General features: G+C 51.0%; 1 protein-coding gene across 9 annotated transcripts in view; it reads left to right on the forward strand.

Moving 5' to 3' along the window:
• Window positions 1–22,470, forward strand: part of MSI2 (musashi RNA binding protein 2) — a 255,804-nt gene that overhangs the window by 228,233 nt on the left and 5,101 nt on the right. For 4 of the 9 annotated variants that reach the window (XM_056327727.1, XM_056327781.1, XM_056327788.1 and 1 more), the window contains 3 exons: window positions 193–300; window positions 18,598–18,806; window positions 20,557–20,634. In XM_056327727.1, coding sequence (XP_056183702.1) covers window positions 193–300; window positions 18,598–18,806; window positions 20,557–20,598 — 359 coding nt within the window. In that variant the 3' untranslated portion in view covers window positions 20,599–20,634. The remainder of the gene's footprint in view (window positions 1–192; window positions 301–18,597; window positions 18,807–20,556; window positions 20,635–22,470) is intronic. The other 5 variants (XM_056327753.1, XM_056327763.1, XM_056327744.1 and 2 more) reach the window with 5 other exon arrangements.

The following is a 22,470-nucleotide window of genomic DNA, read 5'->3' on the forward strand; positions in this document are numbered from 1 at the left end:
GCGGAGACCACCAGCGGTGGGCAGCTGCCAAGGGCTTGGCTCTTTCCCTAGCACGGTGCCCGCTGACGGCACAGGGAGCCAGGATGGCAACGTCTGGAAACGCCGTGCCCTCAACGGCCGCCCCGCGCCCCGCAGAGACTCGCGGTACCTGCTGGCTTCTCTCTTTACCCTTCTCCTTTTCTCCACGGCCAGGTTTTCCGGCAGCGGCCTATGGACCAGTAGCAGCGGCAGCCGTGGCGGCAGCAAGAGGATCAGGTAGGGGGGCCCGTGGAAGAGCAAACCCTCAGAGTGCAGGGTCAGGTAAAAGCTCTGTCGGTATTCTGTGTGGCTGCAGCTCTCCATCATTTCTCTGATTTTTCCTCACACTTATCCTGGGGACCTGAAAACAAATGATTAAAAAAAAAATTATATAAAAAATAAATAATCAATCCCCAAACCAAACCTAAACTACAAGCAGAGGCCACGGGGCCTGGAGCACCTTGCAGGAGATTGGCGTAAGAACTGCCCAACCCAGGGTAGATATTCTGATTTGTTTCTTTATTTATTCCTTTATTATGTTAGTTTCTTTGTTTCTTTGGTTTAAATTTGAGGTTATTGAAAGACACCCACCCACCCCCAGAAAAAATTAATTTCTCTTTTTGAAAAAAAGTTTTGGTTTCTCATGGGAAGGTGGTGTCGGGTTGGGGCAGCGGCGGCCGGCGCGAGGTTCAGCACCCTGCCCGCTGCCAGCCCCAGCCAGCCTTCCTGGGCAGCGCCAAAGCTTTTCTTCTGTCCTTCTGAAAACCCTTATTTTTTTCCCCTTAAGGGAAATAAATAAATCGTTGCCAGTCACTGTTATTACCTCAGGGTTGAAATTTAGCTAAACACGTGAATTAGCACTTTGCTCAGGTCATGGAGCGTTCAGTACGGCCATCAGCGAGCTGCTGGCTCGGCAGCCCCCCAGACGGAGCCGGGACGGAGCCGCCGCCGCCCCCCGATGCCAGCCCCCCGCTGCTGGCCCCCTCGCCAGCCCCCGCGGCCAGCCCCCCGCGGCCAGCCCCCGTGGGTCCAGCTGGCCGGCGTGTGCCGCGGGGGGGCCATGGCGGGGCAGCGCCTTCCCAGCTCGCTCATGGCGCAGTCCTGACATGGGGGTTTCTCGGTGGCTTTCCTGGCAGCCCCGGTGGGTTAACCGGGCTCTTCCCGAAAAGCCCCGACTGAACCGCTGGGCGAGGGGTTCCGAGGAGGGCGCAGGCCCAGGTGTGTCTCGAGTGTGAGCCTGATGCCGTGGAGGCCAAAGACAGACAGACACCAGGAGAACTCCGTTCCATGCAAACTGGCACTGCTTGCAGGCTACAAAGGATTTTCTGTACCAGTTTCATCTTGTGGCATGTAGAGAGCGCCTAAGGGGTGACTTGCCAGACTGGTTGTGGGGATTCCCCATCTCCCGGCTTTTCCTGCTGCCCCTTTGCGGAGGGGGAAAAACCGACCCAAAGAGAAAAAAGAAAAAAAAAAAGAAAAAGAAAAAAAATTCAATTTGCATGTGGCTTCAGGAAAACAGACTTCATTGTTTCTGCCTGTTCCTCATGTTTTGCCCTTCAGGTGTTGTTTTACATGCAAACAGACCTGGTGAGTTGCCCCTTAGCAAGGCACAGAGGGTTTGGCTGGATTAACGTTGCTTCCCTGATTATTATTATTTTATTTTATTTTTAATCTGAGTGCTTTTGGTGCCCATTACAACTGAACTGAGCATTGATCAATTCTGTGCCTGAAAATCATTTGTCTTTAATTTGAGTGTTTTTTGGTTTTTCTTTCGTTGGGTTTCCTGTTTTGTTTTGGTTTTCTGTTTTTGTTTTTTATTTGAATTTGCAATACGAAACTAAACCTAACCCTAAATTAACAACACCCTTTCTGGCAAGTTTAAAGAGCAGTATGGTGTTTGGAAATGTCTTTCAAGCCTCAAAATTGCCTGTGTGCGCAAAACTGGCAAAACCCCCAAATGGAACCAAAAGAGCCCCCCACCCCCCCGGCCCCTCCCCAGCCCCCGTGTCCCGAGGAGGAAGGTGGGTTTGTCACCGGCCCAGCCCCACGGCCACTCACGGTTGCAGCGAAGCGTGCTCTGGGAATGGCGGGGTTCTACGTAGAGTCATTTCCATCCAAAGATGGTTTTTGGAAGGGACATCCTGGGTTCGCCACTTCCATCCAGCAAATGGTAGTGAATTGTATTCAGGAGCAGTAGAGTCCGATCGATCTTGTGCTACAGTGTACGGGCCCGATTCATTACAAGAAAAATGGTTGGGGGTTGGTTGTTTTTTTTTGGGGGGGGGGGTTGGTTTTTCTTCTTTTGAGTTGAATTTTCCCTCTGCCAATTTGCACAGCCCTCCTTCCCGCACGCCCGATCCGTAAGCACAGAGCGTGGCACCGCTGGCCCTTACCGGCCCCTTTGTGCCAGTAAATGGAAAAGCAACAGAAAATGCCTGGGCAGGCGCATCCCACCGCCCTCTGTTCACTGGGCAGCGCTCTGCCCAGGGGCTGCCAGAGCAGCCCCCGTCACTGCTGCCCTCTGCCCAGCACCACGGCCCCCCAGCTCACCCCAAATTGACCTTCTCTGCTCGCTGGCCCCATCCTGCCAGCTCTTCCCCACCCTCCAGGCATCGCTGCTGGCACGGTGGCTTTGCAGCACCGGAGCTCGGCGGAGCATCTGCCTTCGGGTGCACATCTTGGTCTTTCAAGGAGGCTGCAGCCCTTTCATGCCAGCCCTCGGGCTGTGGTGCGTGGGCACTGACCACCTCACTTTCTCCCTGGGGTGATGCTCCCCCTCTTAGGAAACCCGCACATTTGCTGAACAGCCGGCAAAAAGCACCCGGCCCCAGTTCTGCGCTGCCCACCCTGCCCTGCCCGCTCCCCTTCTTTTTCTGTCTCAGCATTTGAGGATGCAGTCACTGGTTTGCTGTGCCAGATAAACGGGTTCTTCCCTCTGTCTCCTGCAGCCAACAGAAAGGGACGTTTCCCCCACCTGTGCTCAGTGCCGCTGGTGAATTCACCGCTGTCTTAGCTGATCATGTGCCGGCAGGGTGAATGCAGCGATGCTTCTCTTTATAACCACGGGCCCCAGTGACATCCCAGCGACGAGGTGATAGCCAAGGTCCCTCAAGCAGGCAGAGGGCTTTGGCCACATCCGTTCCCACCAGGTGGGCCTGTGCTGCCAAATCCCTTGGCCGGTTTTGCCAACCTCATCCATTCTCGGGGTTTTTTTAATGAATTGGGACCTGAGCCACGGAAAATGAGCAAACTGAAAAAAAGTCTGAAAGCTGCAAACTCCTCCTAGACAACTTCACTATCAATGTCACGTTTCTTTTGAACTCACCTGACATATTTTACATGTAAAACATTTCTGTCGTGTGAATGCTTTTTTTAAGATACAGTCATGGGAGGGGGCACATTTTTATCTTGCATTTGACATCGGAGGGGTTCATTTGGCAGGAGAGCGAGACTAGCGAAATTGGGCAGGAGAGGGCTTTTGTTCCTTCCTCTTTGCTCCATTGAGAAGCCTGAGAGTTTTCCAGTCCCCAGCCTGTTGCCACCAGCCATGCCGCCCTGAGGGCTGGAGCCAAAGCCCGTAGGGCCCCCCCAGCCCAGCCCTGCGCCTGCTGCCCGGCCCCAGGGGGAGCGGTGGGTGCCCTCAGGTGAGCGGCACAGGCTGCCGTGGGCACGCTCTGCCCGGCAGCACCAGCGGCACACAGCGCGGCGGGACGGCCCGGTGCCGCGGCACCAGGCGCTGCCCCCCCCGCCCCCCGGCCCCCGGCACATCTGGATTTTGGGCGCCAGTCCCAGCTTGCCAGCGCTGCCTTTGAGCCCTGCGCCCCAACAACCCCTTACTGTACTTTATACTTGCCAGCTATAACAAATCTCGTAACGTGAGCTACTGACCTTGATGGTGAGTGTGAGCAGTTATGTTTTGTTGTTTTCTCTCTTGCTTGGTTGGGGCTGCTGTGAGAGAGGGTGTCTCTGAGGCATACTTTCCGGCCTCTCTTACACTCGGACGTGCACACCTCCTCTCAAACACTCTTCTGAGCGCTCTCAGCGGGAAGGTTTGTCCACACCTATTAATCCTCTCTCAGTGTCCAGCTTCTTGTTAGTAGCAGCTGGTTGCATGTTTTTTGCTTGTTCGGACGAAACGGTTCAAGAAACGACTCATATCAACTCTTGAGAAATGTCTCTATTTTTTTGTACACTTTCTTTCTTTTGATGTTTTTATTAATTTCCCTTACTTAAAAAACAAAACACTTGTCGTCCCGTAAAACATTTCACATCTCCCCTTGCCTGTTCTTAGAGTGTATGTATCTGTGGGACTGAACTAAATGCATGCACTGTAGTAGTCGTACTGGTAGCAGTAGATGTAGTTGTAGAACATGCATTGTTGAGTTGATATTATAGGTATCATCAACGTGAACTAGCGTGGCAGTTAAAAGCATAGCCTTGGTCTGATTGAAAGCGTAGGGCTATCAATACAGCAGAGAGCTGCTGATGGCTTGGATCCATAGTACCGTATTTGTTAAATCCCATTATCTGGAAGTTTAAATTGAAGCCGGCTGTAGGCAACCTACACCCTCTGCACAAGAACCCGCACATGCTGTTATGTTGATGGTAAAATTGCCTTTTTTTTTTTTCTTTTTTTCTTTCTTTTTTTCTCAAATTACCCCCCCTAGGAATTAAAACGCTGACTATAAAGATACTCTCTTATTTTTATTTCGTATTAAAAAAGAACTTAAGATATTTTTTAAATCATTTTACAATCATGGTTTCTTCATCAGCCTGTTACTCGTCCATATTAGCCCATAGAATCATTCGTTGGCAGTCGTAGACCAGATGTGCCAAACGCAAATCACTCCATTTGGGTATCTAAATAATACCGTGTGTGTGTGTGTAGCAGCTTCCCACAGACTGTCCTGAGACACGAAGCAATTGTTTTTAGGTCATAAACCTTAAATCTTGTTATGCAACTGAGACTCTGCGCTAGTGATGGGTCGTACTCATTGCCATGTCACCCAGCTTCAGGGAACATTTTTAAATGAAGATTTAGCGTTTCATAAATAAATACCAGTGTGAGGAGTTCAAGGCAAGTTCATCATCTTGTTGCCACCGAGCCAGCGAGCGTCTCTGCTTCTTGTGCCCAGGTTTCTGTGCTAAACTTTTAAAATTCTTTCGCAGATGAAGCTGCCGATCAGTAAATTTAACAGATGGTAATTGAGATCCTGAATTAGACTTTTGTTTATTTGCTTAGTTTGTTGCTTGTCAGAAAGCATCCTGTGGGCTGTAGAAGAGACGCTGTATGGCATGGGGACACCTTCCCCCGGCCATCCCCGCAGTCCAGCCGTGCCATGCTGGAGCATCCTCCCGCTCTGCTGGAGATAGTCGTGGCAGTCTTCAGTGCACTTATTCCAGCAAGCGCTTTCCAAGGAAATAAAATATCCAGAATGGGCTTTCAAAATGTAATTAAGGATTTGTATCCGCTCCTTACCTCTAATAGAACATAAAGTAAATCAAGTAAACAACCGCTCGGATGGGGCTGATGCAAGGCAAGCCCGTGCAAGGCACTGTGAGCCACCCCCATTACTTCCCTTATTGCTGCCAGGTGCCAAAGCGCCTGTGCATTGAGGGGGGGGATAATTTCCCCCTTAAATCTCAATCTGCCAGGGAGATGGGGGGACCCACTGTTTAATGCGCCAGGCATATGATGAAGTGAGGAGTGTATCTAAAAGTCAACAGAGCGACAAATTGCATGGGCTTTAGGAAGCCTTGCCTTGCACTTAAGGAAGGTGCTCTAAAAAATTTAATCTCATCATTAGGCGCCCATAGCGTTAGCAAATGAGGGCCATAAAAAGTGGGACGATGGTTGGTCTGTGTGTGCGGGGGGAGAGGAGCTGCCACCGGCTCACAGCGGTGTCGTGAGGAGCGTTTCAAAAATCCAGTGACGAACCCATTTGGAATTTATACGGCCTGTTGAGAGGACTCCCTTGTGGCACGGTGGCTCTGATAGAACTGCTCTCCCTCTTTTATTCTACTATATAAAAGTACATAAAGTTTAATCCGAGCTGTGTAATCTCAAAAGCCAGAACCTAACAAGTGGACCACTTGGGAGCAGCGAGCGGGCTGAAATTTCTCACTCCGCTGGAGCCACCGGTAATGATGTGACAGCGCCTGGCGGCTGATGCATTGGGAAATTAACGGCTGCATCAGATTTTATCTTTTGCTGATCTTGGCAGCAGAGGCAGCCTGCGCCGGGGAGCGCTGCAGGCAGGTGAGGCGGGGGGACCCCGCGCCCCATGGGGCTTCAGCCAGGCTGGGCACGGGGGCAGCCTTGGGTGTTCCATGGGAATCGGCGTGGCCAGGCTCGGTGCGCAGCACCCACCCGCGTGGCCGATAGCTGCACGGGGGTGGGGGCAGGGGCTGCTTGGCGTTGCTGGCGGTGGTTTTGGCCTCGGTCCTGGCAGCATCCTCTTGCTCTTTTGCCAGTGCCACAGTTACTTTTCTGACTGCTACCCCAAAGTAAAAAAATAATAACGCAAGGGGGGGCATTTCTGTTTCGTTTCAGAAGTGCTGTGCTGGTCTAGGGGGGGAATCGCACAGGTCCTGCCCACAATGCAGGCTACACGCAAAAACGGTTTGTCTTGTTTTACTGCAGGATGCCACATTCTGATTTTTTTTGATCCAGGAGGGACCGAGCATCCTGCAGTGCCGAGTAGAAGATTCAGTAGATGTAAAACAATTTGGTGCTGCTGCTTTTAGGCCTGGACCACAGCGGCAGTTGTTTTGCAGGGCTCCTGGCTGAAGTATATTGTAGTTAAAATACATCAGCTTTAATCGATAATTTTGTAATAGAAAATCTTGCGCACTTGATAAATCATCTGCAGCGCAATTAGTGACCATCTCTGAAGTGCAGGCTTAAGTAGAGTGGAAGTTAATCTTTAACGAATTTAGCAGCTAACTTTTAATAGTCTTTTCAATCAGGGGAGTTATTTTCAATGGGAAAACACTCCTCGGCAGAGCTCGTCCCAGCTGCTGCTCTTGACACGCGGCCAGTGGCAACAGCACGGCCACTGGCTAGTGCCCTGGGCAGGGTGATGGCCCACACAGGGACCGGCTCGCTGGTGCCCAGGACCATGCCACCCTCGCCCGCAAAGCCCTGCAGCCACCAGTTACTCGCCATTTGTTTCCTTTCTCCCAGCGGAGGCACGGAGCTCTTGGCTGTTGTAATTAGACTTTGTTCCACACAAGATGCAGACGAGTCATTGTAAAGTTTGTGAGGGGGGCCTTGAGCACGGGCTCTCAGGTGCAGTGAGATACTCGAGCACGTCTCATGCATTTTAATCACTAAAAGCATAAAGTACTTGCTGAGCTGAGGGGTGACTCTGCCTGGCAGCAGTTGCAGGCTGTTACCCATTAGTAGAACAACTACTAAATGGGACACAGCGCACATTTACACTGACGTGCTATTGTAAGTATTTTCATGCTGATTCTCTCCCCAAGTACGTTAAAAGTAAATACATAATTACAGGGTTATTGGGGTTTTTTTTTCTCTCTCTCCTTTCTGAAATAGAAAGCTGCAAAAGAAGCAGTAGAGTTCTTCCTTGCAGCAGATGTTAGCATGCATCTGGCTCTGGATTAGCTTGAGGAGGGTGGTGGATTAGTAGTTGCCAGTGAATGTGAAATTGGTCTGCAGGTATATAAACTTGAGCTATTTAAAAGTAATGAACTCACACAGCTGGGTCTTTTTAAGGGTAGTTGCTGATGGTTAAAAGGAGAGCCCAGAGGCATAAGGGCTCTCAGGTGTGTGTGCCTGGATTCTCCCCGGCGAGGGGCTGGGTGTTGGCTGCTGGCAGCAGGGCTGGTGCCCCCATCTCCCCTGAATGCTGCGTGGTGGGCAGCAGCTTCTCCCAGTGTCTCCTCATCAATGAACTCAGGTTTTCCTTTGGGAAGGGTGTTATCACTAGCCACACGTGCCCTGGGGAACCAGTGGCTCCTCCTTGCTCCGACGTGGTCTCGGTGCCTGCTTGGCCAGGCAGGTTTGCTCTCGGAGTCCAGCACCTCTGTCCATGTAGGCGCCTGGCCGGAGAGCATCGCTGCACTGGAGTTTGTGGGGTGTTTCTCTTCTATTACCTGGATAAACCCGCTCTGGGCTTCTGAGCATCCAGCCAGCCCGCAGGGGGCCATCCGCAGTGGCAAGGTGCCCCCCGGGCAATGCCCTCCGGCTATGGCAATTTAAAATATGCAGAAAAAAAAAAAGACCCGGTTTTGTTTTAGTTGCCCTGCTGTATTGTCTGTTATTGTACAAAAGGCTTCAATTTAAAATTAACAGGAGTGATAGCAAGTTAATGTGGTACAGTGGGAGGCCGGAGTTTCTGTTGCTATGGCAATGGAGTTCGGCTCATTTGTTTTGTAGATGAGTAATTACTACGCAATTAGAGTAGGCTAAAAATAAAGGGGCCTTTTGTTCCCTGTTACTCATTAATATTAATAAAAGACCTGTCCAGGCTGTGGTAAACAATTAATGCAGATGTGGTTGCCTATGGTAAAAGTAGCAACAGCTTTCGTGTTGCTCAGCCCGAGGTGAAAGCGCCAGCATCACCTGCCTCAGCTCTTTCTTCATTTTAAACAGAAAAATTATTAGAGACATCTCTGCGTTCACACCGCATCACCAGCTTCAGCTCTTCTTTGCCAGCTGGGTGGTTGGTAATAAGTGTTAAAGCTGAATGTGCAGACTCAGGCAGAAGGTACGGCGCTGGGATCAGATCCTGCGAAGCAGCCGCAGCCTTCTGAGTTGTGGGGAGAGAAGTGCCGTGGCAGCGGTCCCCAATGCAGAAATCCCTTGGTTTCTCCCCGGTGAGCAGCAGGGGCTGCGGGATGCCGTGGCACAGGAGCCCGAAAACCTGAGAGCATGGGAGTGCTGCTGAAACGGCTCCAGTGCAGCACGTTACAAACATCCAGTGCCAAAACCAAAAACAGCGTGGAAGAAAGCAGTCCCAAGCATGTGATGCAAAGTATGTAAATGTTAAAGCCCACCAGATTTTAAACTAACCGTAAAACCAGTTAAATTGAGAGACCTGTCGGGAAGGTGGCTGATGGGACAGTGTTTATTTACCTCTCTGCCTTATTGCTTGTTTCGGCGCAGCCGGTGAGCATCCCTTGCTGGCGGGGAGGGACAGTGGGCACAGCCGGATTGGTGGGCACAGGGGTTCCTGGGGTGCTCAGCACCCCTGGCCCACACCATCGTTGAGGTGGAAGCCCTGCAGTGGGCAGCAGAGCACCCGGGTGCCCCCGGCCCCTGACCCTCGGGTGCTCTGCTGGGGGGGGGGGGGGGGGGGGGAGTTGCAGACAAATGGGAACCGCATCCCTCCCAAACTGTTTAACTAATGGAGGGAAACGTAGCACAGCCTTTGTAAGGTCGACATTTGTTTGTTGTTAAGGATCTAATTAGAAACATGAGAGGGAGCTGAATGGCTGCTTGCTCGGCTAATTAGCGACATGCACGAAGACCACTTTGAACTTCAAGGACACAAAGCTATTAGCGCTTACATCAAAAATGGATTAAACTTCTGTGCTTTTATAATGATTAAAGATGAGCCGCTCAAGAGGAAATCCTTTTGTAAGGCTGTGACAAGAGCTGGCTCCCTGATTGCAGCTTCTACACGCGAAGCTTTGTGTGGCCTCCGTGTAGCACTCGGCCCGGCGCGAGAGTGACACCGCTAACTCGCAATATGGAAAATGTGATTAGGCAATAAATATTGATCGATCGCAACAAATTACAGCCAGGCTGGAAAGTGCATTTATGCGTCCTGCTACGTAACTGCAGGGCTTGGAAGAGCTGGGCTGGAATACGTGGTGTCTTTGTGCCTTGCCTTCTGCAAAGTGGTGTGTGCCAGCAGCTCCCAGACGCGGCCGGCGCCGCACACGCATTAACCACAGTACTGAGCAGAAGCAGGTGCTGCTCGCAGGCATGAGAGGGACATAGGTGGGTTTGTAAAACACCTGCACCAGTTGAATTTTTAGCTCGGCCAAGCTTGTGGAAACCGCCCAGCTCTTGCTTTCTGCTCACCCAAGGTAGCTTAGCAGTCGCTTTTTGTGTCCGCGCCACCCGCTCAGCATCCACACTGGTGCTGGAGCAGCGGTCCCTGTGCTGCACCACACAGGCAGGACACGGTGGCCACAAGGTCCCAGCTGCCATTATCACCCTGACGTGTCCGGCACAGTTCCTCGCAGCGTACGAAGTGCCAGCAGCCCCGTGCTGGGGCCAGGCAGCGCTCCTTCCCCTGCTCTCCTCACTTCCAGCGGTAATTGCTGAGCCGGGGACCTGCTCACCACCCACTGCTTTCTGTCGTTATCCCTGCGATATTTTGATGTGTGAAGCCATTTCCAAAGGGGCTGCAGAGGCAGAACAACCTTTTAAAGTGTGACTGCAGATAGAAAATAACATACAAATAGTACCTTGTTACATCAGATAGCTGCTCTCGGTGTCTCTCGGCCTCATCACCACTTATTTTACTGATGAGCCTGACAGTTGTTTTATTTTATTTTTTTCCCTACAGGGCCAATATAGCTGCAGGGGAGGGACAACTGCTGCCACTAACCCAGGGCTGCCTGGCTGCTCCCCATCACAGAGCCGTGTCAGGGGCGGCACAAAGCTCACGGTTTGATTTTCCAGAGTCAGGGCTCAGCCAGGTGTCATAAGCGAAATATCTACGGCTCTTAATACTTGCCGAGGCACTCTGTCTGCCACGGGCTTCTTACAAAGAGGTGTTTGCTTTTCAAGTCTGGTTGGGAAGAACCGGAGCAGAGCACGGCGCCTTGCAGGTCCCCGCGAGAGATGTACTAAATGGCACCTCTAATTGTAACGCTGGGGTTATTTGTTTTTCTGGTTTGTCTCCCACTTTCTGTTTCAGCTAGTTGGGAGCTGTTTGTACATTGCTGCTCTCCACAGTGTCGGTGTGTTTCCAGCTCATTATTTCTGAGACATTTTTGAGTCTGAGCATTGATCTGGATTCGAGGTGTGCCGCGTGCTGCCTCAGACATAAAGCACCGCTGTATGTAAAAGCGCAGGTACAAGACAGATGCTTCCCATAGCTCAGCCTGACCACAAAGGAACATGTTTGTGCCTCTAGCTGGAGCTGTATGCGGTGATCGGTGTAGAAAAAACGAGCCTGAACATGAGCATTTAGTTCTCGGAGCTGTGCCTGTGCACTCTGGCAGCCTGAACAGGCAGCCAAGGACCAGGAGCACTGACGTCTTATTTCAGACCGGCATTAATTTGTGCATCCAGTTTCATGTAAATCACATCTTGGTTGTTAGCATCTCTGAAAAGCAAGGTATAAGCTCCCATTAACTTCAGCTGTGAATGCACAAAGAATTAGCTTTGGCCAAGCTATCTGTAATGTGGGTGCCGTGCTAGCTAATGATATTTATGAGGCTCTAAGCACTAATGATACAAGATTTGCATGTGGTGCTAAGTTTTCCCGCAGTCCATACTGGGGCTGGTTATTTAAAGCGTCAGCGTCACGCTGTGACTGCTGGTCTGTTAGTCATGCTGGCTGCACCATGGCCATTAGTGCTCATGCTTCAGGACACAGGGGATCCCCGAGGAAGGCTGCGATCTTCCCTGCTTCAGCCGCCATCATTTTACTGTAACATCCTCTGCAGCGTCGGTGCTTGGGCTGCTGCCGAGGCGGCACAGCAGGCTCGAATGCTTGGGTAACAGGTGATATTCCTTCTGGGAAAATCTCTTAAAATCCAGCAGTAAATCCCAAGTGACTCAAATTAAATGCCTCCAGACTGTGGCATCCTCATGACCCTGCTTTGCAGCCCCGCTGGACCCATCATGGGCAGAGGGATGGGTGGCAGTGTGTGAGGGTAAATAGTGCCTGGCGTGGCTGGGGTACCCACCCTCCGTCGGCTCACCCCGCCGGGCTGCTGCTGAGCGGCACCTGCCTGCCCTGTGCCCCCCAGCCCCCGCCTGTTGCCATCCCTGTCAGCGGCATTCAATGTTATTATATCATTTACTCCTTCGAGCTGGAAGATTATGTTTGCAGCATGTTATATGAATTTTTCATAAAGAGAGAAAAACAGCCTAATCTTGTGAGCTTTGAGTCTTGGTGGTGGGTAATGGCTTTGATTTAAAGCATTTTGTCTTAATGATGGTTATATTGAAAATTTCCTGCTGCTTTCAAGCACGTTTAGTTATTATCATAAACATTGATGGTAGAAATGCCTGCCAAATTGTGCATGGCTGTTTATGGTAGATGAGAGAGTCATCCAGAAATTAGAGCACTGGATCAACAAGTTGTCGGGAAGCCTGTTTGTGCAGAGAGCCACCCTGGGGCCAGCGGGGCAAGGAGGGCTGGAGGAGAGCCGTGCTGGCGATGGCCGGTGCTGGCGTAGAGAACACTTGGTGTGAGATCAGGAGTGAGTTTCTGACGAGAAGGAGCTGCTCTTGAAGCCGAGGGGTGCAGAGGGAGGGCAGTCTCTCGTGCCGGCGGCCGTGCAGCGGGAGCCTCTGCCCTGGCAGCTTCTGGCATTTGCTCCACTTGTAAAAATAAACTGCTAACCTGACGCATAAAGCATGCATGTTCACAGAAGGGTATTTCATCTTTTTTTTCTTCTGTATACACGTCGCTGCGTTTCCCATGTGGGTTTAGATAACAGGACCTGCTTTCTGGGGAGCACCTCTGTCTGCGGCTGGGCTCTGCCACCAGCCCTGCCAGAAGGAGCAGAGCTGCCCACCCGCGCCATGCCCAGGGCCAAGGACCCCTCTCCAGGAGGTGAAGGCTATGGCCGAGTGTTACTAGACAGGTCTTTGGAAGCGTTGGTTTAGTGCTGAGCAGCGCACCCTCCGGGGCGAGCGCATGCAGCCAGGGGTCCCGCGGGTCTCAGTGGGATGCGGGCGGGACGTGGGTGCCGGTGGGTGGGGAGAAGCTGGGGTGGCTCCATTCTGCTCCATTCTGCTCTCAGCTGCTCTCTCAAGTGCAAAATGTATTTCTAGCTGTGATAATGGGGCACTGTATCTCATCCTGAAGTACCCTGCTGCTTCTCAAAGAGGAAATCCAGTAAATCGTTGTGGTTTCTTTCGAACTTGAGGTTTTTCTTGCCTGCGCACCATGGCTGGGAAGGCAGGCACGAGTTTCTCTAGTTGCGGTTTGTACCGTTCCTCACCTTTCTTTTTCTTTTCTTTTCTTTTTTTTTTTTTTTTACTTTTGAAATACTCATATTTGTTATGTGTTAGAAAGAAAGCAAAACCACAGTAGTTAACAGTGAAGAGACTGCTGTAGGAGCCAGTTCTCCTCCTGTAGTGTTGGTTAAATCTTTGGGGTTTGGTGCTGTAGAAGAGGGAAACACATTGTTGCTGAAGACTGTGGGCTATGTGCAGGGGACAGCGATCGTCTGTCTTACACACCTCTGTACGTATGTCACCTGCTTTGTTTCCTTTGAGGTACAACGTACTTTAGTGTTGCTTTGTCATCCTGACCATCAGCCCGGTACCGTGCACGATCCCCTTGCAGAACAGTAATGTCAGCTCACAGTGCTCTTCCCTCTCCCTCCCTCCTTCCCTTCATCATTCACGGCTGAGTTGAGTTTATCTGGGTGGGATTCCAGCATCTGACTTGTTGTGCTTTACGCAGCTGCCCTCTCCGCCCCCGCAGCGAGGCGCCTGGATCCTCATCAGTGTAATACGCCATTCGCTAAGGCAAATGTCATAATGAATCCTGACTTAGAAATTTCTCAAGAGTTCATCGGAAGAGAGTTTATCTTTCAGTCGTGACCTTTCTTGTTGAAGGCGGATTAATGTATGAGCAGGGTCTGTGTTAATGTGGCAGTTTGCAGAAGAAGGCACTTGATAAGCAAGCTCCAGCACGCTCCGTCCCAGCTCCCAGCAGAGCGTTTTGTAGCCCTGAGCCTCCTGCCTCCGCGTGAACCAGGTGTGTTTCAGGCTCCAGCTCCTGGCTCCTTTGACATAAATCACTTGTTGCCCGAACGTTGCATTGAGAAGTATCTGAAACGCACATTAGATGTGGATAAAGACAGCTCTGCTAAAGGATGCCAAGATGAGTTAGTAATAAAAAAGCCTTGCTCGCTGAAGCGCTGTCTTGAGGTTATGGATGCCTTTTAAAATTATCTCCAAGCTCATATTTATTTTAGCAGAAAGGCTTTTGGTGGATTCTCCTTTGAGGAGATGCAGCTCAGGTAGAGGGGAGGGTGCAGCGAACACACTGGGTTGCACCAAACACGTCCCTGGGACGAGACCCGGCACGTGGGCTGCAGCGGGGCAGCGCAGCAAACCCTGGCTTCGGCCGTCGCAGAACCGGCCCACTGGGAATACTGGACGCAGGCAGTGGGGTGTGGCAGGGCACCGAGTCTAAGGTCCTTTTACCTGTTTCAGTCCTCGCCAGCAGTGGTGTTTGTCTCTTGCTATCGCCTCTGGAAGGCGGAGGCAGCACCGATGTTTGTCACGGCTCTCCCAGCCAGCCCTGCAGCCAAGGTGCAGCTCTCACATTGCCAGCCGTGCGCAGCAGATCCCAACTCCACCATCACCAATGCTTTGCATTTAAAGAAAAGCCTGTTCTGGGGCTGCTTTGTGAACGTGCATTTGCTTCGGTGTCTGGCGCCCCATCTTGCTTCCCTTCATTGCCTTTCAGCAGGGTAGAGCCCGATGCTCCCCAGAGCCTGTCCCTCTGACCTGCAGGCAAATCATCACTTACTGGTCAAAATTCACAAGCTCAGAGCTTTTTCCATAGAGAGAAGCCACTGCAAATTCCAGGTGAGGCAAACAAGACATTAAACTTCCTCATTCCCATCGCTGCCACGTCCCTTGGCTGCTGTCTCTTGATCTCCGTCAGCACAGGAAGGAGCTTCTGCAACGTGGGGGGTGGGAGGGCGCTGGGGCTGAAGTAGATAAAAAGTTGGTTGGCTGTGATTTACAGACACATCTCATCTTTTCCACATCTCTCCTGACCTTGATCTGTCACAGGGCTTCCCGGTGACCCTTGGGATCGCAAATTATGTGCAGGGAAAACCCTTGAGCTGGCAGCCCTTAGCCACAGTCCCGCAGCTGTGAAAACATCCGGTGCGGGATGGGTTCCCGTGCAGTTGGCTGGCAAATTGGACCTGAACCTTTCGGAGCACATCACAAAGGGCTGCTTTGACTACCAGGACTTCCCAAGTGCTGGCAGTCCTTGCAAGGGGAGGAGATGGCCCTGCCGACCCCGCCGCTGACGCTCAGTCTGATGGGTCCCCCGGCAAACCAGAGTCGGGAGACACTTGGGCAGCTCGGGCGGCTCCTCTGCTGGGACCAGGCCAGAGGGCAGGCTTTGCCGCTGGGCTCTGCTGAGCAGCAGCAGGATGTGGCCCGTGGTTCCCTCCCCTCTCCTGGGACAGCACAGCCCCCTGACAGCCTTCCAGCAGCGTGCTCCTGCACTTCTGCCTTTAATTATTCCCTGTTATTACTGCAGGTGGTCGGGGCGGGGGGGGGGGGGGGGGGGGCGATTCTTGGATTCCTTGCAGCCTGCAAGGCATTAATCTTAACGCTCCGAGATTCCCGCAAGCTTCCAGCAGCCGTGGCTCTTGGACAGCTTCTGCCTCCTCCAGCGATGGAGCTGACATTGGGAACTTTGTCATAAAGACACGTGTCTCCAAAGAGACCTAAATTTTTTTCGAGCACTGAAACAGTGTCTGGAGGATTTGGGTTTTTTTTCTTGTTTGTTTTAGTGTCAGATTATTCCAGGTTTGTGTAAAACAAATTTGTTTCTGGCTATTTCTCACCCAAATGCGTCGTGTTTTGCATGTTGGGATTGTTGCTGGAGGTCCCCATGGTGGTGTTGCGGAGCAGTGGTGGGAGTGCCTCTGGCTCCAGGTGAGCTGACGCGCAGCTTTTGTCAGAAGACAAATATTGAGCAGCTCACCAGGGCTGAGCGAATCGGTAAAGTGCAGTTTCTGAGGAGTGCTCAACCTCTCGTGAATAAATAAATTCATTTATTGGGTTGGAGCAGAGCACCAGCTCTGTAGAAGCTTCCAGCCCTTTCTCTGCAGGTCTCCGGGCTTTGGCACGGGCAGCACGGAGCCGTGCCGGGGCATCCCCGGGCACTGGGGCGGCAGGTGGGATTTTGCTGTGCCCGTTTTTCCGCAGGCACTCCTGCAAGCAGCATGGATATTCACCTGATGTTCGGTAGATAGAAAATGACCTTTTTCTTACGTTACGCCCCCGCAATGAGAAGGACATCCCTCTGGATGCCACGGTGTACGTCTGCCCGGTTGGGCACGGCTCACGGGCATGTGTGCCGCTCCGTGGTGGCCGCGGTGGCAGGGGGCTCTGGGCATCGCGTAGGCAGGGGGCCGAGGCCGGTCCCCACTTCTGGCCCCGAGGCGGCACGGTGGGCTGTCCTGGTGCTGCCGCGGGGCTTTGCAGGGGTGTTTCACTGACAGGGTCCCCCCTTGCCTTGCCGCATCCCCCTGCCGCGCTCCTGCCTTGGCTCGGACTGGCCGACTGGGTTTTCTGTGACTTGGCAGTAAAACTTGCCTGCGTTTTATTGAACCAGAAGGAAGAAAAGGGGGAAAAAAAGTGCTAGCGTAGAGTAATAAAGGGCTTTTGAACATCTCAGCTGGATATTTTTCTTCATGAGTGAGAAGGCCAAATGTTATCTTGACATTTAATCTTTAATAATAAAAAAAAGGCGCTTTGTTTGCCAGTGAATTCCAAAATCTGTTTACTCTCTCATGCCTTATTTCTTTTAACTTGCTAGCTTAGATGTCCTACTTACTTTCCCCTGCTACCAGTTCAGAGCTGCATTAAATCACTTATTTTGTAAGATTTACTCTCCTGTCATTGCAGAGCCAACAGCTGCTGGGTTGACTTTTTTTGGATGGGTTTATTCATTCATTTGAAAAATGGGGACCTCTCGGGGGGGCGGTGCAGGGGGAGGGGGCCAGGGCAGGAGAGGTGGTGGCCCAGCAGAAAACCCAGGCTGAGCCCACCGCAGCCCACGTAAGGTGCTGCCAGAGCCACACCTCGGTCTGCCCTGCGCTGCTCCCACCCCCAGGAGAACCCACAGCTGGTTGGTGTGGCTCTGCTTGTGGGCTAGTGGCTCTGACCAGTGGGCTAGTGGCTCTGACTGGTAAGCTGGTGGCTCTGACTGGTGGGCTAGCGGCTCTGACCAGTGGGCCAGTGGCTGAGGGTTACTGTGGGCTCTCAAACCTTACGAACCCTTTGTAGTGCTTCATGAAGACACGTGGGAAGTTGCATCCAGAGGAAAAGGCTGAAGAACAAACTCTTGGCACAGCCTGGAGCGTGGAGGTGCTGGGCTCCGCGGGGCAGGTGCTGGGCTCCGCGGGGCAGGTGCTGGCCGCAGTGGTGCCGGTGGCTGCCGCGGGGCAGGGGGTGCGGTGTTGGGCACCGCTGTGGGGCCGTGCCCTGGTGCTGGGCGCTGCCAGCAGCGGTGTGCCGGGGGGGGCGGTGAGGCGGTAGCTGGTGCGGGCAGGCGAGTCTCCATGTGCTCCTGAAGGACCTTGCAAGTACCACTCAGGTGTAGCTCCAGCTTCCCGCAAGCCATTTCCATCCAGCTCCTCCTAGTCCGCTAACTTTTCTTTTGCATTGAAACTTCTTCCTCATAAATTTTACATCCAAGAGCAACTGTGAGAGATGCCAGAAGCCTGATCATCTAACATGCTTTAATATCTAAATTTATTCTTTAGTATCATTCTTATTTACATTGTTTTTCTGTCTCAAAAAAAAGAAAAAATAAAGGGAGGAAAAAAATAAAATTTTCTTTTACTTCCACATTAGGAGGTGAGTTGTCATACACCCTCTGGAATTCTGGTTTTTTTTGCTTTTGATCTTTATTTATTTGTTTAATTTTGGTTGATGTCCCAAGCATGGTTTTGGAGACGAAGGTAGGTCTTCGCTCTCCAAATCAAAAGGAAAAAAAAAAATTAAATAAACCAACACTCTCCTTGGTCATATTAAAAAAAAAAAAAATTCCAAACTGTTCCATTCCATACCATTTAAAGAAAAAAACAAAACAACTACAATCAACTATTGAACTATTTCTACAGCTTACTGATTTAAAAGGGCGGGTTTTTTCCAAAAGTATCGAATGGATCCAAAAACGATTTTCCTAGATGCGATTGAAGTTATTTGCTGTCAACATTTTAATATCAATATTACCACAATGTGTAGTCTCAAACTAGTTCCTTTGTAGTTTGCATGGGATGTGAATGCTGTCTCGGCGTGCCCAGACCTAGAGAACTTGTTACTACTGCATGAGCATCAAGTCAGATGTTGAAAAATACCTATTATATTTTGTGATAATTTGGTGAAACTGAGCACCTCCAGTCTCTGGTTGCAGTAGTGTGTTGAATGATTGTTCTTTTTTTTTTATATATATCCATATATATATTTTTGGAGCTCTAAGCTTCGTAGTAGTACGGGCTGACTCTTATCCAGTACTTGCTCTCCTATCGCATGGCCTTGGTTAAGTGTTAGAAGTTGGGCCTAGGCTGTTTATTCTGGTGTTTGGCTTTGTAATAACGGTGCATGCCTGGCGTCTGGCCTCATACCCAGCTTTATTCTCTGCACACCAGTCTTGAATAGCTACAGTGCTCAACCGAATTTTGGCGCACCCGCTTCCCCGGCAGGCTCCAACCCAGCCCGACCCGGAGGCTTCCCCGGGGCCAACAGCCCAGGGCCCGTCGCGGACCTCTACGGCACGGCCAGCCAGGACTCCGGCGTGGGTAACTACATAAGCGCCGCCAGCCCGCAGCCGGGCTCCGGCTTCGGCCATGGCATCGCCGTAAGTACTGTGCGCACCGCGGCCGCTGCCCCGCTTCTCGGTCACGGGGCGGGGCGGGGGGTTGTCTCATTGTTTGATGACATCAGAGGGGGGGTATGTTGGGGGTTTTGTGGCTTTCTCTGGTTAACAATGACCTGACAGCGAGCATAGCACCTTGCTGCCGTAGCCTGCTAGAGCTGTGCCAACTGACTGTGCCGCTGCAGTTACCAGCTCGGCTGGAAACGCTTGTCTGCTGCCTTCTGCAGTCCAGGCTTGACGTTTGTCCAAACAATTACGGGCTTTAAAGCTCCTGCTTATTTATTATGGGCTTTATATCAGCCCAGCCACCCATCCCGGCTGACACACCCATTTGCAGACAACATACAAGTCCCTGTGCCCACCTAAACATGCACAAGGTGGCTCATTAATTGGGCTGGCAGGACCCCAGGGTGCCCAGAGGGACCTCAGGGTGCCCAGAGCCACCCTCACAAGGGCACAGCCACCCCACCCCACTCCCCATCACCCACCCCTGCAGCGGCAGCATCCCCACGGACCAGTGCCAGCCACTGGCATTTGCCAACCTCCCAGGTCACCCCCAGCCGGCTACGGTGCCACTGACAGCCCATAAAACCTGCAGGTGGCAAGTGAAGCGCTGCTGTTGCGCCATCAGGTCGTTGGGACAGCCGCTCTTAACGCCGTGGGTCTGCCAGCTCACTAATGACGGGCGATGGAGATTTGCTTAACAAGGCTGCATGCTGGTGTTCAGAGCACACCATCTGACCTGTGTGTGTTAGCATGAATGTGGTTGCACCTCTTTGGTGGCTGTCAGTCTCCCAGACAGAAAAACTGTGACTGTTCCCCTTTTTGTTGTAAAATGATGAGGTTTTTGTATTTTTTGCCCTCCTGTACCACAAACGTGGCACAGTACAGAGGGCTCCCCTGAGTTCCCTCAGACCGGGCAGAGAGCTGAGCTCCTGGACCGAATGGGATGAGTGGGGGGAGCAGGAGCGTAGTGCAGACAAAGTTCCTGAAATTGTCTTGGGTTTATCACATAAGCAACCGGTACCCAAAAAGACCAACAATAAAAACACTGCTGCCTCCATTTGTGCCCTTGTGCCCAGTTCCCCCTGGGTCCTGCCCACGGATGATCCCTTTGCATCAGTCCTGGTATCGACCATGGAATGTCCTTGCTCTGCTAAGAGCTGCATCCATTTAAACTGCTGTCTCTCACCACTTACAGCACCTCGTTTCCATTTTTCACCTAAAGAAAAAGGCCTGTTTGTTCTTGAAAACTTGGGCGCTCTGGCCCTGGCAGCACCCCGATTTTTCAAGTGACAGGGTACAAGCCTGCCCACCCAGATTTGTCTGCACTAACACTTCTCCAAAGGACAATTATGTATTTGACTTGCAGATTGGCAGCCTCTTAATTTCCCCAATAACTGCAAAAATCCCGTAGCTTTTTTCTTTTTTTCTTTTTTTTTACATATATATTTATTTAACACTCTCCATTTACTAACCCTGGTTTAAAAGTAAGGAAGGGACAACCCAGAGCTTATTTTTGCAACTGGGGGAATGAAAAGATGATGGTCTCGGAAAGGTACCCGCAGGGTTCAGCACACCGAGTCACCAGTGACCAAGAACAGCTCTCGGAAATACCTATTCATGCTGGCAACACAGTCTCTCAAGTCCTTTGATAATTTCTTGCCAAAATTAATAATCAGCTGTTCCCATGTATAGAGCACTGATGAACTTAACAATTGTACAATTTTAGGGACCTTTGATTGCAACGGCTTTTACAAATGGATACCATTGAAACGTTACACATGGTTGGTTGCCATCTCACTTGGAGGTATTACAGTATATACCATTTGTACTTTGTGCTAAACTACCATCTCCCCTATATTTACTTTAAGTGAACGATTTTTTATCTTCATTTCGTCTTTCCTTGGCCTTTAATCATTCCTTTCTGTGATTTGTGTTATTTGAATCAATCTCAGGGGCTGGAAACTGGAAGAGAGATCAGGAGCTAAACTCCCCAGAAGTCATATTTTCATATTGGTGACACTTAGTGCAATAATTTGGAGAGCCAACGACCCCACGGGAAAACCAGCGATCCCAGAAACCGGTGGGGACGCCACCAAGGGCCAGCTGGCAGCATCCCGGTGGGGGTTATAGATCTGCTACCAGTGCACTGATCTAAAAATAGATGAGCCCCACCGCTTTATTACAGAGAAAGCATCATTCTTAATTAAGTGCTGTACCAAATATTACAGCTAGAAGATAACATTGTAACTAGTAACCATAGAGCAATTATCAAGATTAAAAAAAAATTAAACCTAAGCAAATTAAATTAAAGACATTACCTGAGTAATGCATCCTTGGATCGCTGCCAGTTTCCTACCCTTTGAACTAAGCTCAAGTTAATTAAATAGTTAAATATTTTTTTATTATTTTTTGTTGTTGTTGGCCTTTGGCATATTCATCTTTGCAAACAAATATTCTGACACTGAGAACAGAGTAGACGAGAAAAGTCAAGTTAGTGAAAAGTGGCGTTTCCCCCCCGCCGGTGCAGTGCAGAGCTGTCGGTCCCTGCCCCGGCCGTACCAGTGTGACGTCCCCTCCTCTGCCTTCAGCCCAGTGCTGCTGATGGGTGTCACTTGCTCCGCCTCCAGAACCCACACATGAGCTTAGCCTTGCAGTTAGTCCAGGGACTGGGAGCTATGAGAAGCATTTGGAGGCTTTAAATTACATAAAAATAGATTTAGACCTAAATACTAGTGGGTCAAGGGGCTTTCTGTTTACTCTTCATGTACCCACATACACCCAGGCTTACCTGAAACTGCTTCATCAATTGATCTGCTCCACCGAGCAGTATTTTTTATGGGAGAGAAAAAAGCAGCACAGGCACTCTTGCTTTAATCCCACTTATTATTTGCACGTATCGGTGGCTGTTCACAGATCAATTTGTCAGAATCCTTCGTGTTTTCTGGGCCACCACCCTTTGTAATAACGAGGTGGGACACAAGGCTGGCTGGAGACCTAAGCAGAGCATCATAATTCACACTAATAACGCTGCGATGAAGGTGGCATTCATCAGATTAACGTATCGTAATCATTCTGCACTTACCACAACACATCACACTGTAACCATCATTTACTGTCCAGGACCAAGACTCAAACCATTAATGACTTACAAACAGAAAGTGCCTTTAATGTTGCTCATTACTAATTGAAATAGATTTTTGAGAGGAGGAAATGAGCCTTATTATTAATTCCTCAAGGACCACCAAGTCTGAGATTTCTATCGCGGCAGCACATCCCGAGGCATCTGGTCCCGCACCGGCTGCCCGGGGCAGGATGCAGCCAGGGAGGATGATGCTGGGGGAGCTGCGGGTCCCCAGGGCAGGGACCAGCCCTTCCTGCGGGCTGTGGGCTGCCGGCAGGTCCTGGCCCCGGGCGCAGCCCTCTGGGGGTGGGTGCTGGACGTCACCCCGAAAACGTGAGAGCACAGGGTGCGCGTTCCTCGCCGCCAGCCCCCAATATTTATTTCCATCTCAACATTAAGCACCGGCAGGGAGGGAACATTAGAAGGCAAATCCTCCATTATAAAATAAATCATGCCTGCTGCAGCCTACCCCTGCAGAAATTGAGAAATTGTTGCCTTTCAAGTAGTTCAGCGGTGCCT

Source organism: Falco biarmicus, chromosome 1, assembly GCF_023638135.1.
Source record: "Falco biarmicus isolate bFalBia1 chromosome 1, bFalBia1.pri, whole genome shotgun sequence".
Classification (NCBI taxonomy): domain Eukaryota; kingdom Metazoa; phylum Chordata; class Aves; order Falconiformes; family Falconidae; genus Falco; species Falco biarmicus.